Below are 18,506 nucleotides of genomic sequence, written 5' to 3'. Positions count from 1 at the left end.
TAATACTTCAAGATTGAACAAAATCTTTGCTTAAATTTTGAGTCTATTATTCACAAGAGTGGGATAACTTAGGTGAAGACCTACATAAGGCCGGAATAAACCAAATTGTCAAACGGTTGTTGTGTAAACTATTTTGTGATTAAAAAATATTTTTAAATTTGATATGGTCTAATATAACTGAAATATAATATGATGTAGTTGCATTGTGTTTCAATGTGGATATATATAATGATTGAATGTTATACTGTAATTGTACATGATGTGATTGTAATAATTACCGCAACATTGCAGCCGATTAATACTTCGTTAATAAAAATGATTTATTGATTAATGATAGAGCATTATCATAATTTAATCCATCTTGCTACCCAACTTTAGTTGTTGTTGGTTAGTTGTAATGGACATCACTACTGTTTTGAAGTTTGGGCCTAACTCCAAATATTCAAAAAAGCCCATTAGTTTACTATCGCGCTCATCAATATATAACTGCAAAGCAAACAATGACTTAAGGGTTTTAGATGCTGAAAGATTAGGACTATAGAGAATATTTTGTTATATGATCTCGCTCTTTAAGCCACCTAGTCTGTGTTCGTTTTAGTTCCCGGATGATTGGATTTTACTTTTCAATTAGGTAGCTAAACATTTGTAGGATTCCTTGTGTTCTTTCTTCAATTTAATTTTCCGGTTAGTGTTTTTTTCGAATTCTTGGGTTAAACATTAGCAGAGTCCAGATAGATTTGAGATATTTGACCATTGAAAATATGTGTAATAAGGTATCACTATATTTATAGGAGGAAAGTGTTTCATCAATCTGATGTTTGACCATATGTTTCCATAACTATAATTATTAGGCTTGTACTGAGATTCTAAGAATGATGGAATAAGCTATCCCTTGATTCTTCTGCTTTTCCCAGTCATACAACTAAATCTTTTAGTGAAGCTGTGCATACTCATTTTGTTTGTAGGCCAAGAGAAGGCTATTTGAAGATCAAGAAGCAAAGATGGGTTGACATGGATCATAGCGTTCTTATGACTTAGGGCTTTAAATAAAAATCCTTATTATGAAGAATTGATACTATCACATTGTTATACATTCTTATGTCGATTGATACCTGCCAACAATTTTTGAAGAGTTATTGCATCTACCTTCGATGTTTAATTACTTAGAATGTTGCTGGATATGTCTTTTGTTACTGTTGTTGAAATTTTGTCATTGAAACCATAATCGATGTAATCTATTTTAGGTATCGTACATTATGGGGTCGATTGCTAATTAAGGTGTATACTGATCTCTTTTGTTCAACCAGATTGCAATGATGATGTGTGATAACTGTTCTGAAGATTCAAACAATCTCTTTTGTACAAATCTGCTTCATGAGACAATATCTGCTGAAAAACTTAGGAGTTTGACTGAGCCATTGGAGGGACAAGTTGAGTCCCAAAAGGAACTTTAATATCTTCAGCACCTGTAATTCTTTTATTCTTTTTTACGGATGCATAAAAAAAATGCTGCTTCTTTATATGCCTGGAGTTGGAGGCTAAAAAGGCAAATAAGTTGAATATTTCTTGTGCCTTGTTGGACCAAGACTCCTCTTGTTTCTCCATTTACATGGAAATTTCCTGTTGAATCAGCTTAGGATGTTTAATTAGTATAAATTTAGGGGGTGTAGTGAAAACTGTTTAATTCCAATATTGTGCCACCACCACCACCACCCCCCTAATACTAACATTGTTGGACAAAAGTTGTGTATGGACTTAAGGGATTTTATTTTTATTGATAGGTGTCTTTGGAGTGTTATCTTTCTGTTAAGGTCCTTGGGAATGTTTTCACATTTACTTCAAAACTTTTAACTTTCAGATGTAATACCTATAGAGTGCAGTATGGAATTACAGATTATGCACGAAATTTACTTGGTGGGTGTCAAAGTTGGATTGTTTATTTCGTAGTTCATTTTATAGAATTTGAGCCTTGGATGTTTGAACTCTTCTCTACAATATAAATATCTTATTTTTAATTTAATTTTATATTATGGAAATAGTATTTCTATTATTTGATACACTTTTGGTAAGTAAAGCTTTCCAAAGGTAAACTCTATTTCATAAATAATAATCGTTAAGCTATTTCTTACTTATGGGATTAGATATTATAATACATGTAATTGTAGTATTATATTTATAATAAACTAGTGTGCTGAATACATTCCATGTTTGTCGACACACATTCTTATTTTTTATGATATCAAGTCTATATATAAAGTTTCTATAAAATTTTCAACCTGTGCTTATAAATTTCTCAAAGTTTCTAAAGAGAGAAGTACATTACTTTCCTTCAAAGTTTTCAACTTTACCACAATATTTTTTTTCCCATTATGCTTAGTAGAATATCAACTAGTAATTGACATAGTGGATTATGGAGTTAAAGAATTGTATCAAATCCAATTAAATTTCATTCCTTTTTATGTTTTGTGTATCATGTTTTACAAAATTATTTGTAACTTGTATGTTACAAAGACAACCATAAAATATTGAATATAGTAAATGATAAAATTGAAATATAGAAATCATCTCTCATCTTTACATATTTGTCTATTAATCTTATTTTGACTTTATATATAGTATAGAAAAGTTACAAAAATTAATTTCTATTATTTTATCTACTTTATATAAGCAATTATTTTCCAATTAAATTTATTTGAGTATACAGCTAGCTTATGAAGTATTTCTATCTTAAAGGAATTATTAAGGAAAATATTTTACTTTAATAAAAATAATCATGTCATTTTATAAATATTAGTGTGTTACTTTAAAATTCTAATTTTATGTATGCTTTTAATTATTTTATCGAGATATGAAACTATACTTTATCCAAAGTATATTCCTGAGCTAGTGATTTGTGAGAATAAATGAACAATTATTCTATCTCTTGGCAAATCCTTTAAAATTTAAAGCATTAAAGATTGTTAGTTGAGAAACTAACAATGTCTCTGACCCTGGGTGTGGGTGACAATGTTCTAAAAATCTGAGTAGCTTGTGCTAGCTAAATATTTTGGAGAGCTTAGAATTAAAAGCTTTAGGTCTTGATAAGTTAGGATAACAATTAATATCAACCATGTCCTGCAGATTCCTATTAGTACAAATTAGTTACAAAAAGTAAACAAGTAGAACAAAATATCTACCTTTAACCTCTAATCAATAGCCATGAGCCACCTCTATTCTCCTTGATTCATCCCACTAACTCATTCCTACAACTACCCATCATCTTCACTCATTCTAAGCAACACCCTTGGCCATTTAGTGAAGTCAAGCTTGCATTCAAGATCAAGTTACTAATCAACCTCACATCCTCATCATCACAGCAAGTAAGATCTCCTACATCCCTTTTTCTTTGAGGGAGTTTAACCCTAGGCCTTTGGTTTGTTCACACAAAAACTATCTTCCTTGTTGCATGTAATTGATACAACTTGATCAAGGTTCTTGGAGCTTCTAATTACATCAAATCCTTCATCTAAAAGTCATCTTTGAACTCTTGCTTTCTTGGTAGCCGAGTTTCTTTAAGTAGCTACTCTAAAAGATCAATCCTAAGCATTTTGACTTGAGTCTTAGTGTGTGGGCAGCAGCTGAACATTCCTTGAGGTTCTAATAATTAAGTAATTAATGTAAGGGAGGAGCAATAATTAATAATTCTTGGTGATTATGAAATATGTGTTACCCACCTACCCTAATCTTAGGCCATGAGTCACAAGTAAAAGGATCATCAGACCACAAAGGTGAAATGTCATTGTATATATTTCATGGGTTGGATAAATTATTAAGAAGTGCTCATGAAATACATACAAGAACATTCACTTTTGCATGTTAAGCATGAGCCCCATAACTTTGCAAGTTGACCTGAAATAACTTCTTTGCATTAACCACATCAATTTTAGTACTAAAATAAGCAAAAGACTATACTAAATGAAAACTGCACTGCAGTCCAATAGTTCAATGGTGTACATAAAAATCAGAACCTCTGGTGACTAAAGATTCATTGCCAGAAGCTAAAATCACTCTTCAACAACATTGACTAATTCATATTCAACTAATGAAAGATTGTTATCCTCTTTAACCTCAAAATTTGCAGGTTCAGTCACTTCAACACGCCCCCATTTATCAACTGCTAGCCTCATAGACCCCTTGAACATGTCAATTTTAGCATTACGCAGAATTAAAGTTGAGCCTGGGTTCATGAGCTCCACTGTACACAAGTAAATGAATTAATCACTACACCAATACAATCAAAACCAAACCTATAGCATTAAGCAAAAACATATTGAATAAGTGCTAACAAATACATTTAAAAACATTAGTTTAGGAATTGATATAAGATATGAAATTATCATGTCTCTAAAAACAAAGGATGCATATTCCTCACATTACATCCAACATTACAGTGCAAACCAAATTCCAACGTTGGTAAAGTCCACATAACAAAATTCAGTTAGTTTACTTATGTCTTCCTTTTATCAAATTTTAAGGCATTATTGGTATCTTCTATCTTATAATTCACATTCTACATAGAGAGAATTAACTACTTAGTAAATTCATCAACATAGAAATATTTCTGAGTGTGACTTACAAAAAAATATTAAATTACCTACTTCTAAATTGATCTAATTTCAAAGTAAAACTAATCACACAATCAGTAAATAATAAACCTAATGAACTGTCTAAGGTTTTAAACCGCGGACCGCAATTGAAGCCGCAATATTGCGGTTACGGGCTTGGAACCCATTAGCACACAAACACAATAATCAATAGATACCAAATCATACAATTATATACAAACAAAGGAAAATCATCATACCCTGATCATTGCGAGCGGTGAATAGTATCGTTCCGGTTTCATCGCCAATGAGAAACTCAGCTATTCGGGTTGGGCGAACCGTTAAAACCGACGACCAGCCGCCCCGGTTGGTCACCGTCTTCACCGGGTTCGAGCTCACCACTTTCACCGTTAGAGTGTGGCCACTGGTTCCAGGTTTCAGCTGATCAACTTTCACAAACACCGGCTTTCGTTTCGTCGTCGGTGTCGCCATTTATTCAGAGATAGCGTTTCAAGTTCGTATTCTGAGATAATCAATCGAATTGATCACAGAATTCTATGTTAAATCCTAACCCTAATCCCTCTATGCTTTTGTTATCGGATTTGGGAATTTAGGAAAATATAACTGTTGGGCCTGAATTCTGCAACTGAAGCTCATAATTCTGGGCCATGTTAGCCCGCGTGAGTTGCTCCAAGTTTCCATTGATGTTTCTCTTGTCATGGTTATGAAAACTCGATTGTACCACCAGTTCAATTGCTAAATTGGTTCCTATGCATAAGGTACAATAACTATATCAGTAAAAAATGTTTATACCGAGAGGTTTATAATTATTAAAGCATAAAGGCCGAAACAAACCATTTTTATTTAAAATTATAAAAAATGTTGGAAATGACTTAATTTTTAGAGTAAATTACACTCACACCTCATGAGTTTTAGTGAAATTATATAAACCACCTCTCAATTTTTTTACACCTACACAAATCCTTCAATTTTTTTACATCTAGACAAACCCCCAATTTTCTATATATTCATTACATTGATTACCCCTGAACCTAGACATGCTTAAAATGCTATACACCCATTTTTGAAGCATAATAAAAAATATTAATAATTAGTGTACATTACAAATAATAATGTACCAAATATATTAATAATTAAAGGCCACTTTCATTAGCATGAAATTGTGACAACTTTTTAAAAATGGTTTCAACTATAGATAACTACAAAGTTTAATTTGTATTCCTTTTTTAATGTTTGCAAATTTCTTTCAAAAATATATTTTAATCCTCATAAAAGATCTACGATGATACTGCAATTTAGATGATACTTTTTTTGATATGTGAAATTGTATTAATACAATGTATCAATCATACAAGATTTATAAGAGAGGTCAATAGTCACATAATTACAACAAGAATTTGGGAGTAGTAAGAAAGTAAGCATTAACATGGTTTAGAAATCCATTCATAGTATGACATAATTGTATTATCAGTTTTTCCTCTAATCCAAAGCCATGATTTCACTTTCACGGTCTCCAATTTTTTTTGGAAATAGATCTTGTTATTGTTGAATATGAAGTTTTTTCTTTGCCAACCAGATTGATCGTATTATTGATAGTCATATGATGCTCCATATTCTCCTGCTTTTTTTTGTTAGTAGAGAGGCCCATATGCATTGTGAAGTGACTTCTAGTCTCATGTGGAAGAGTGATGTCAAACCACAACCAATTATGAAGCATCTATCAAAGATGGTAAGCGATCCTACATCCCGAAAAGAAGTGTTGAGAAGTTTCTGGTTCTTCGATACATAACTTGCACGTGGTTTCTCCTTGTAGTTGTGAAATTCCTCTCCTAAGTAAAGCTTCCATAGTAGGTACTCTGTCTTGGAAAAGTCTCCAAGCTAAAGTGAGGGCTTTCAAGGGTGATTTGGACTCCTACAAAAGTTTGGATGTGTTTTGATGGTGTGTTTGATCATTCGCCTTACTAAGAAGAATTTAGTATGCTGATTTGATTGTGTATTGGCCTGACTTGTCGTGAATCTACTCCCAACCATCTTCTATTCCTTTCCTCAGAGTAACGTATTGTAAGTCTTACATAAGATTATTAGTTAGTTCAAATTCCCAAATAAACGGATGTCATCTCCATGATAAGAACCATTCCCATTTTCTGTTCGACCAATGACCTAGGTCATTAATGGATGCTTCCCTGTCCAATGCTAGGTTATAAAACCTCTTGTATTTAATCTCAAGAGCGTCAGAATGTAACCACTGATCATGCCATAAACTAGTGGTTATCCTATCTCCAACTTTCCTTTGAATACTTTTCTATAACTAGTTTTTGTTGTCAATTGTCTCTGAGTATAGTCTACCTAAGTCGTGAAACCATAACGAGCTTTTCTTATTGTTGGCAATGGTTTCAATCCCATGTCTCCTATACATGGACTCTATAATTCGACACCATAGGTTGGTTCTCTCGTGTAGCATTATTCATCGCCATTTTCCCAATAAAGCTAAGTTGAAGAGATGTACATATTTTACCCCTAGTCCACCCTCATATTTCCCTTTACACACGGTCTCCCATTTAACCCACTTTATTTTCCTACTATTCTCTGATCCGCCCCAGAGAAAGTTTCTTTGAATTTTTGAATAGAATGTACAACATTGGTTGGTGCTTTAAAGAAGGATAAAATGTAAACATGTAATGCAGAAAGGACAATGTTGATCAGAACCACACGACCACCGAAGGAAATGTTGTTCCTTTTCCAAGTTGACAGTTTTGCCTTTAGTTTATCTATTTAAGCCTTTCATGTTGCAACTTGTCTTTGATTGGTGCCCACCGGTATTCCCAAGTATGTGAAGGCTGAAGAGATGGTCTTACAATTAAAAATTTTAAAAAAATGGGAGTTTGGGACTCCATAGCATTCGACCCCACTAGTTTGCTCTTGTTAAAGTGAACCTTGAGGCCTGACGATAGCTCGAAAAGTCTCATAGTTCGTTTCCTTACTAAGATGTTATTGTGTGTGTGTTCTCCAACCAGGATGGCATCATCAGCGAATTGTAGTAAGGAGAGACCAACCTCGTCCCATCTCTCCTTATAGGGTTGAAATATGCCTTTAGCAGTTGCCTGCCTCCTCAATCCATTCAACCCTTCAGCATTGATAAGAAAAATGAATGCTGATAGTGGCTCACCTTACCTTAGTCGATGTTCGAGGGTAATCTCTTTCGATTGACTTCCGTTAACCAAGACATCAGTCTTCACAAAGGTGATGCATTCCATGATCCAACTTCGCCTAGTAGGGAGAATCCTAGTTTTGACACCAACTGATTCAAGAAGTCCCAAGAGATAGGGTCGAATGCCTTTTCAAAGTCTATCTTTAAAAGAACACATTTTCTACCATTTATCTTGGTGTCATCAATGATCTTGTTTAAAGCAACCACACCGTCAACCTCACATTTCTCCTTTCAGACAACTTAATAAATAAGAACATATTAGTAATTAGTTGATGTTACCATGATACTCAGGCATATAAGAACGCCATGTTGGCATTTTTAACATTATTTCATCATTTTCATTTTACTAGTCTTTTGTCAAGTTTCTAAATATGACTTTGTTTTATTTATGTTATGCACTTATGCATATGAATTGTTTTTTAAAATTTTGGAGAATGAATATTTGTTTATTAGCTAAAAATATAGTTGAAAATGACAATCGATTCCTTATGAAATATAATTAGAAGTACTAAATTAGTTTTTAATAAAAAAACAAGCGTGGAACTGAACCAAACCAAACTGTTAATAGTCAGTTCGACTCCCACACATAAATTCAACATTAACCTAACTAATCAAACCCTCTCCTTCTATTCATTTTGGTTCATCAAATATTTTAATTTTTTCACCATGATAAAATAGTTTTAGACATATTAAAGATAAAATACTCATTTATTTAAAAATAAGATAAATTTTAAATTAAAATAAGATATAATTTTGAATTAAAATAAATAAAATTATAAGCTTTTAATTTTAGATAAAAAATTCATTCACGAACCAAATTATTATGAGAAAATGGTATGTGCACGGATAGTGCACTAGTTTTGTGATCGACCATATATCAGATTAAATATAATGTATTTACAATATTTTTGAACAAATCTTCTAAATATTAATTTTTCTTACACATATCTAATTTGACTCATGAAATAATATATAATATATTTGGTGAATCATCTATGTGTAAATATGAGAAATGTTTAGGAAGTAAATGACATATCAAATGATATATACAATAGAAATAAATCATTTACACAAAAGTGTTCTAAATGACTAGCAAAAGAAATTGTAAAAATATTGTTAAAATGACGAGATTACATAATCCGTAAGGTCTCAATTATAATAAAAAATATCAACATTTTTTAAAATCTCAAATATAAGGAAATTTAATTATTTTTGAAGTTTTCAATTCTACTTTTAATTAAAATAATTTTGCATATACCAAATGTTGTATAATAATTGTAATTAGAAAAACAATATAAGCACTCATAGTGTAAGATTTTGTAACACTATAACTATATCATTATTATCATCCAACATTCATATTTAGATATCATTGACTCTTAAATATAAGTAAGTCAAATAAATGGACGATGATATACTGACTGTGTATAAACCTTTACACTGATATTGTATAGAAATAACACTCTTGTAATTATTTGTACGATATATTTTAAACCAAAGCAAGTAATCGTATAAAATTAGATAAATTTGTTTATAAAAGAGACCAGCTGGTGTAAGTATTTACATTCTTGCAAACAAATGTATTATATATTTTTATTTAAAGAGATATAATTACTTTGAACACACATAATTGAATAATCACATAAAAATAGAAGTCGGAGGTAAGCATTGATGAGTTAGGTCGGATAAGATTTGTCTCTTACACTACTCTATATATTACTCAAAATTATTTTTAAACTTGAACCTTACCCTAGACTTGTTAAGTTGATGCACATGCATACTATATATTAACGTTAAATTTTGTCATGCCTACATTGATAAAATAGAAATAATTAAAAATTATAAAAATTATAAATGTCAACATAACAAAAACAATTAAAGGGCATATGGTCATTTTTGTAATTTTATGGAGTTAAATAATTGTTTTTATTTTTTTATGGATGTTATGATAATTTTGGGATTTTATAGAGTCACAAATGATTTTCTATTAAAAAAAGGCACTCTATTAATTTTTTAAGCTAAATGAAATATTTTTAATTAAGTTTATCATAAAAATGCAAATTTTTGTGTCTCAAAATTAATTTTAACTTCGTTCGAATTTTCAAATCTTAATCAATGATGAATTATTCGTTAGTGGTTTGTTTCGAATTTTTCAAAATCATTAATGGACAATTTTTTTTAAATGATTCATTAATTCCATATAAATAAAAAAACATTAGGAAATTCATTTTAATTAAAGCTGCTATTAATTAACAAAATCAATGAAAAAGTTAAAAAATACTCTAAGAAAAGGGTGAAAGTAGCTAAAAGAGGCAACAAGATAAAAAGTAGGGAAATCACGAAATTAGCATAGGGGTCGTGTCTATCTCATTCAAAGCATGTAACATAAAAGTGAGGCCTAAAATTTTGTGTCAATCATTTTCTTTCTACTCTAGCGAGGCGTAAATTTATCTGCCTCATCATTTCTCAATCATTGGTTGTCCCAACCGTTAGACAATGAGCAACATGGCACGCTCCAATTTGCCAACCACTGGAATCGTTTCCACTTATGCAACAATAATGTTGCATATTCTACACGCCACATAGATCACTAACATGTGTTAGCCTTCCGTTTGCCTCTCATTTTTATTGCATGTGCTGGCGGTAGCTCACTCACAAGCCAAGAAGCCTTAAGTAGTGTCAATATGATGTTGTCTCCTTCAATTATAAACGACCTTGTAGTGCCGCTTATGAATTTCTATGTGCGCCAACACTAACACAAGACACAAGTTTTTGTGCCTTATTAGTCCTTGGCACACCGGCCTTCATTTTTCATGTCCGCCAATTAAAACATGGTCATTTTGTTATTATTTATCTAATTGTTTTTATTGAATTTCTTTATGATTCTTTTAAATTAATAAATTTCCTTTTTAGGAAATAAATATAATATTTATTTATAGATCACTAATTAACTAATTTAATAATTAATAATAATTGTATAATAAAATATTTTTGTCAACTAATTAATTTATGAAATTTGAATAATATCGTCATGACATACATTGCCTCATTCTTTCTTTCTGCTTAAAGCAGATAGTCATTGTATGACTAATGTCATATCTTTGCTATTAATTCCTTTTATTTTAAAATAACTAAATATATTTATGATCTAATTAATTATAGGAATTTGAATAGTTTGATTGTGACCCGTGTCCTCTCTTCCTTTCAGCTCAATATGAAAACTCAGTCTATGACTAGTGTTGTCTTTTTGCTATTAATTCAGTTTATTTTAAAATAGTTAAATATTTCGTAATCAACTAATTCCATTTTACAAAAATAATAAACAATTTAGTTAATTCAATACAACTCATTAATTAATATTCTAGAACTATGTAGTCTTGATTTCCTTATTACACACATGACTACGTAGGAGCAAGATAAATTTTTGTTCGATACAAAAATAAAAAAAAAACTATTATTTTAATTTTTCATCAAATAACTTAAAGGTAGATTTAATCCATTCAATTAGAGATATATATTTTTATTACGTGCAAGATGCTAATTATTTCTTCGATCCATAATCGGCTATGAGCTTAGTTCCCACGACCGATCTTAGGTTTAAATAGTCATATTTTCCTAAATTGAGGCATAAAATATAGTTTCTTCATTATAATCATAAAAAAAAAAACATAATGATAACTTCAAATCATTTAAGAGATATTGAAATTGAGGTCTACATCCTCTTAAATCACATAATTAGTGTTAACCAAAAATTGTGCAGGTACACTTTCAATACATTAGTAAAAGATGGTTACTATAAACCTTGATGTTGAATTAGGTTTTTTTTGTGTGTACAAAGTTCCCTTTATATATAATTCTATTTTTTAAAATGATTTTTACATATATAATACATAGTTTCAAAAAAATCATAATGTCATGAGGATTATTATATATTTTTAGGTAATTATATAGAATAATCATTATCGAATGAATTTATATTAAGAATAAGATATGTACAGATAGTAAGTGTAAAGTTCAATTTATGCTCTCTCTCATTATATTATAATTTCGATTATTTGTATCTCCAAATCAATCCAACCATTATAATCTTGCTTTAAACCATAATTGTTTAATTCAAAGATTATAATCTAGCAAGTTTTTGTGGATACGACAACCCCTTATTACTTTACTTGTTTGTGATACTGAGTTAGTTTTTATATTCCTATTTACTAGTTAGCATTCATCGAACTTTAAATAACAAATTTTTTAAAAGATTTAACATAGCAAACTTCTAATCACTAGGGATGGCAATGAGTTCAGATGGGTCTGGATTATGTATTATCCGAACCTACCCTATTGTATCATTTTTGGACTCAGACTCGCCCCAGACCCGTGTTGATACTTGTTGGGTCTGTTACCCGTGGGTTTTTGAGTAACCAACGATTCTGCATATACCTAGAAATTCAAAAAAATTAAAAAATAATTTTGAGTAATTTATGTAATGTGTTTTTGTTTTCTACGATCTTATATGTTATATAGGAAATCAACAAGAAAAACAAATATAAAACATAATTTAAAGTTTTAAACACGTTTTAAATTTACTATTAAACACAACTCATCTAATTCAAACATACATAAAAAAACAAAGTCACTACTTCAACATTACGATGTAAAATTGACTTAGTAAGAAAAGTTTAATCAACATAACATTAGATTATATATATATGAATTAATAACATAAAATCAGATCAAATTCTTTAATAACATAACATCACTGTTTAACAACATAATAATCACATATACGAATTATTACAATATTACAATTATGGATTAATAATATAACATTACCATTACGATAAACATGATATTATAATTATACTGTTATATATATATATTGATTTAGAAAGGAATAACGGGTTCGGATACTTGCAAGTCTGGGTACCTCATTACCATCAATTATCCATGAGTCTCAAAATCTCGGGTCAAAATTACATACGGGTCCATAAACCCGGACACGGACCCAATCCATTATTGATATTATTTGCGGCTACCCACATGTCCGGGTACCCATTGACATCCCTACATATCTCTACCACTAGAATGGGTAAATCATAATCAGCATTGATGGATGTGTTATTTTGGACAATAGCCACCTATTTAGGCCATATTTCACATGATTATTTACAAATAATCTGAACATCATGAATGGTTATGATATATGAGAAACATTCGCTTGAATTGTATCTATATCTAATGCACATGTTAATATAACTACTCATTCTTTACATGGCTATGCCATGACTTTTAAGGATCTCTTTGCAATGATCTTTTTCTTCGGGTAACCAAGACTTCCCTTTAATCTGAATGTAACGAGAGGTTATAGTTGTGTTGCACATTTGTAGCATTCTGATTTAAACACATTGATACCACTAGAACAAATCAAGTTGCTGGGTATAATCATCAACTTCATTTCAATTCTATATCCAGAGCAAATATAAAAAACATTAATGGCAATGTCAAAGAGAATGTTGGTTGTCTTACTTAGTGCCCTTTTGGTTTGTTCACTTTACATCCACAATGTTGAGGCCAAAAATATTGCTAATGGGGCATAATATTATTCCTTGATGTAGCCCAAAGAATCCCACTAATTGCAAACTTCCTATAGCTAACCCATATAGGAGGCTGTAAGAACTAGGTTACAACTACGAGGGGGGTGAATTAGTTGACTTAAAAATTATGGCCAATTTTTTTTGAAAAATCAAGAGTTAACGTGCAGCGGAAAATATATGCAAAAAAAATAAAATAAACAAGAATAAATCAAATAAGGGAGAAGAGAGTACACACGGATTTTATACTGGTTCACCTTCTTGTCCACTGAAGACTACATCCAGTACTCTTGCAGGACAAGAGATTTTCCACTAAATATTATGAGTTGTAATTACAATATCTCACCCCGAGATCTCTATGTACCTTACACACTCACTAATACTTATACCTTTGGAAAACAACTTTCCAAGTAACTATATCCCCTTTCTATTCACACCCTGTGAAAGAAAGTTATTATAGTGAATGAAGAATTTGAATGATGACTTTGGATTGCCTTTACAAGTATGAAATATAATAACACTTGCAATCCAATCAAATCTTTTATATACTTAGTAATAATGCTCTTTAAGTTTATAAAACTTTGAAACACTTCTAAGCGACTTCAGAAAAATAACTTGAAAGTTTGAGTGCAAGTTGCTAGAAGTGCAGAAAACTATTTCAGAAAAGTGCAGGAAAGTTGTTAGAAAAGTGTTAAGAAGTTATGAAAGAGTTGTTTTCATTGTGAGTTCTAATGCCTTTAAATAGGATTTCCAATCACCCATTGTGCCTTTATGAAAGAGTAGAAATTGTTTGGAATGAAGGCATTTCGTTTGGGATGAAAACTCTTGAGTTTCAAATCTGAAAAACTAATGTAACAACTCTCAGTAACCGATTACAACATTGAGTAATCGATTACTCAAGTGTTCTGGCCACTGTTTAATTAATTTTGAATTAGAGTAATCGGTTACTCAACTTTAATAACACTGGTAATCTGTTACTCAAAGACAGTAATCTGTTACACAGTATTTTTAAAAATGTTTTCATTTAAAACTAGAAGTGTTTCAATTCCTTTTAAAATATTTTGAGCATTACTACTTTGTATATTTAAGAGTTTTAGGATAGAAGTACCTATAGAGACTTAATCTAATTATCTTGAAGCTTTAATCTTCTTTGTCTTCATAAGTATTCTTCCTTTTCTTATTTTTGGTGATGTTGATGTCTTCAACAAAACCTTGCCAATGTCAGGAGCAAAGATCTTCTTCACAATCTCCCATTTTTTGATGATAACAAACCAATATCTTCTTAACAGTGTAGTTTTCTGAATTTTCTGAGAGTAGCATACTTTGTGATATATCTTGACTTGTCTTGAGTATGCTCCTCCTATCTTGTATGCTCCCCCTTTCATTTGGAGTTAAGTGTCTGGAATAAGAACTTTTCTCCCCCTTTTCACTTCATCAAAAAGTAGAAAAACCAAGAGTCCAACACGAGATATATAGCATACATGATGTATAACACAATAGATATAAAAATTAATGTAGTACATATCATAATAGCATAATATCAGAGCATAAAATCAAAGTGAAGTCTGAAAAAGTGCAAAAAATTCTATTTATACGCACAAAGTGATCGATTATGCTACTTTGAGTAATCGGTAACTCAAATTGAAATTTTAAAATTTTTCAGACAGTAACTCAGAGTAATTGGTTACTCATTTTGAGTAATTGGTTCCTGACCCCAGAAAAAATTTATTTTAAGCATACTGATGCACTGAAAATGATTTTTAACCCCAAAAATTTAAGTTTTTGAACACAAATAAATATATTTAAGACCAATTAGGCATGAGATAATCATAATGAAGCAAACATATAGTCATATAAGCATGTTAAGACATGTAAGCTTCATCAAGAATGCCTAATTAAAGTCTAATTTTGTAAAAAAGTTCTTTTGCCAAAGGTTTAGTGAAAATGTCTACAAGTTGGTTATGAGTATCAACAAATTCTTTGGATACATCTTTCTTAACATGGTCCCTTAGGAAGTGGTGCCTTATATCTATGTGTTTGGTTCTAGAATGCATAATAGGATTCCTTGTGAGGTTTATAGCACTAGTATTATCACATTTCAGCGGAGTGCAGCCTAAGTCTAAGCTATAATCTCGTAATTATTGCTTAAGCCACAACACTTTGACACAACATCTACATGCTGCTATATATTCAGCCTCAGCAGTGCTTAGCGCAACACATGCTTGTTTCTTGCAAGACCAAGAGACTAAAGCATTGCCTAAAATGTGACAAGTACCACTTGTACTTTTCCTTTCAGATTTACATCCAGCAAAATCTAAATCTGAATATCCAACCAATTTACATACACTTCCTTTTGGATACCATAGTCCAACTTCAGTTGTACCTTTAAGATATTTCATAATTCTCTTAACAACAACTAAGTGTGATTCTTTTGGTTTAGACTGATAACATGCACACAGACATACACTAAACATGATATCTGGTCTACTGTCAGTTAAATATAGAAGAGATCTGATCATACCTCGATACTTTGATATTTCAATATTTTTTCCACTCTCATCGGTATCAATATATGTGCTAGATCCCATAGGAGTAGCTATTAGCTTGCAGTCATCCATATAAAATCTTTTCAGCCAATCCCTACAATACTTGGTTTGACTCACAAAAATGCCAGTATCAAGCTGTTTGATTTGTAGTCCAAGGAAGTAGTTCAACTTTCCCATCATGGACATTTCAAATTCTCCTTGCACCATTTTGCCAAAGTCACTACACAAACTTTTATTAGTAGAACCAAAAATAATACCATCTACATAAATTTGAACTAGTAAAGTATGATGATTTATTTTCTTTATAAATAGAGTAGTGTCGACCTTCCCTTTAGTAAAACCTTTTTCAATCAGAAATGTTGTTAGACGATCGTACCACGCTCGTGGAGCTTGCTTTAGACCATAGAGGGCTTTCTTTAACTTGTAGACATGAGAAGGATGTTTGTAATCTTCAAAACTAGGAGGTTGTTCTACAAACACTTCTTCTTGAATGTAGTCGTTGAGAAAAGTGCTCTTGACATCCATTTGAAATAACTGAAAATTAAGAGAACATGCATATGCAAGTAATAGCCTAATAGCTTCAAGGCTAGCAACCGGAGCAAAGGTTTCATCAAAGTCTATACCTTCTTCCTGATTGTATCCTTGGGCTACTAGTCTAGCTTTATTTCTAACAATAACATCATTTTCATTAGATTTATTTCTAAAGACCAAACTAGTTTTCCAATTACATGCCTATTTTTCGGTCTAGGAACAAGTTCTTAAACCTCATTCCTCTCAATCTGGTTTAATTCTTCTTGCATAGCAAGAATCCAGTGTTCATCCTCGATTGCATCATCAATCTTGGAGGGTTCTATCTGGGAGACAAAGGCCATGTTTAGACAAGCATCAAGCATTCTACGGGTAGTTATACCTTTACTTTTATCACTGATGATGTTGTCAATAGGATGATTTCTATGAGTTCTCCATTCTTGTGGTAGATCTGAGTGGATATGCTCTTCTTGAGAAGATAGATTATCATCTATTCTCAATTCTTCAGGTTCAGTTGTAATATCAACAATAAAATTTTGTTTAGTATGGGAACTTGGCAAGTCGTCTTCATCACAGGATATCACATCTTTTAATTCATGATTGGTTTCATCAAAAGTTACATGAACAGATTCTTCCATGGCTAGAGTTCTTTTATTAAAGACTCTATAAGCTTTATTCATGAGAGAATAGCCAAGAAAAATTCCTTCATCAACTTTTGCATCAAACATGCCCAAGTTATCCTTACCATTGTTCAGAACAAAACATTTACAACAAAAAACATGTAGATGAGAAATGTTAGGTTTTCTACCTTTGAAGAGTTCATAGGGGGTTTTCTTAAGAATAGGTCTTATAAGAACTCGATTCGAAACATAACACGCAGTGTTAACTGCATTAGCCTAGAGTAATTTGGGATGTTAGTTTCATTCAACATTGTTCGAGCCAGTTCTTCTGCGGACCGATTCTTTCTCTCTACAACACCATTTTGTTGAGGTGTTCTAGGAGCATAAAAATTATGGTTGATCCCAAGATCATCACAAAAGTCCTCAAAAGAGGAGTTTTGAAATTCTCCCCAATGATCACTTCGTATAACAACGCTTTTTAGAGATTTTTCATTCTCAACTCTTTTGGCATAAATGCTAAAGGCTTTGAATGCCCCATTCTTATGAACTAAGAATAAAGTCCAAGTATATCTAGAAAAGTCATCCACTATAACAAGAACATAATAATTTCCACCAAAACTTTTTGTCCTTGAGGGACCAAATAAATTCATATGAAGTAATTGTAATGGTCTATTGGAAGAAACCATGTGCTTTTGTTTGAAAGAAGTTTTTGTGTTGTTTACCCATTTGACAAACACTACATAGTTTGTTTTTAACAAACTTCATTTTGGTTAAACCAACAACTAAATCTTTCTTAATGTTCCATGTGAATGTGAGAAATTCTTCTATGCTAAAGCCATGCACTTAGGTAAATATAATAACAATGTTACGTGTACCAAGGATTTTTCTTTTGATGTTTTATGCATAGGTAACAAGGCCTTTATTGCTTGAATAAATGATAATTTTGAATCTCCTCATGCTATGTGCTTTGAACAACCGTTGTCGTGATAATACATTTATGCTTATGGATTCTAAGAACTGTTCAAAACAAATTAAAAATATTTTCTAGGTACCCAATGTGATTTTGGTCCTGCGGGGTTAGCACCTTTCTCAACCCAAACATATTGGTAAGTTGGAATACTAACTTTTCTAATATGACATGAATTAGGAGTATGACCAACATTTTTACAATAAAAGCATGTGGGTTGATGTTGATGCATCTTTTGTTTAGACTTGTAAAAAGAATGTTGATCAAGATTTTCTTTAGAAATATTATGCATGCAATCATTCTTAATTTTGACAAAAGTACTCTTTGTCATACCATTAGTTTTTTGGCTATTTGTGTAGCCTAGACATCTTCGGTCATTGGTATGATTTTGAGTATTTATAATATTGTCCAATTTATAAGTATTCTTCTTGACCATATTCATTTCTTG

The 18,506-nt window shown here is 31.3% G+C and overlaps 1 protein-coding gene across 6 annotated transcripts; it reads right to left on the bottom strand.

The window, feature by feature from the left end:
- Window positions 1–3,055: 3,055 nt before the first annotated feature.
- LOC109339169 (uncharacterized protein At4g28440-like) lies at window positions 3,056–5,207 on the bottom strand. 6 transcript variants are annotated; one of them, XR_002106629.1, is made up of 4 exons: window positions 4,844–5,207; window positions 4,008–4,234; window positions 3,847–3,888; window positions 3,056–3,636 (listed from the first exon to the last, which is right to left on the bottom strand). XR_002106629.1 is itself a non-coding variant. In XM_019576580.1 (3 exons), the coding sequence occupies exons 1-2, from the start codon at window positions 5,073–5,075 to the stop codon at window positions 4,044–4,046; spliced, it is 423 nt and encodes a 140-aa protein (XP_019432125.1). In that variant the 5' UTR covers window positions 5,076–5,207; the 3' UTR covers window positions 3,056–3,888; window positions 4,008–4,043. The 6 variants fall into 6 exon arrangements, 2 of the variants coding, with proteins under 2 accessions (XP_019432125.1, XP_019432124.1); XR_002106630.1 differs by having other exon boundaries at window positions 3,056–3,617; XR_002106627.1 differs by having other exon boundaries at window positions 3,847–4,234; window positions 4,844–5,206.
- Window positions 5,208–18,506: the final 13,299 nt, after the last annotated feature.

This window comes from Lupinus angustifolius, unplaced genomic scaffold (assembly GCF_001865875.1).
Source record: "Lupinus angustifolius cultivar Tanjil unplaced genomic scaffold, LupAngTanjil_v1.0 Scaffold_60_94, whole genome shotgun sequence".
NCBI classification, from domain to species: Eukaryota; Viridiplantae; Streptophyta; class Magnoliopsida; order Fabales; family Fabaceae; genus Lupinus; species Lupinus angustifolius.
Note: the sequence above shows the minus strand (reverse complement) of the source record. Positions and strands in the feature narration are given on the sequence as shown.

Excerpts from the sequence above, each read along its gene's own strand:
- LOC109339169 (XM_019576580.1), bottom strand. The coding sequence starts at position 5,075 with ATGGCGACACCGACGACGAAACGAAAGCCGGTGTTTGTGAAAGTTGAT. Across the intron at positions 4,235-4,843 it reads CACCGCTCGCAATGATCAGG|TGGAGCTCATGAACCCAGGC; the intron begins GTATGATGATTT and ends ACTTGTGTACAG.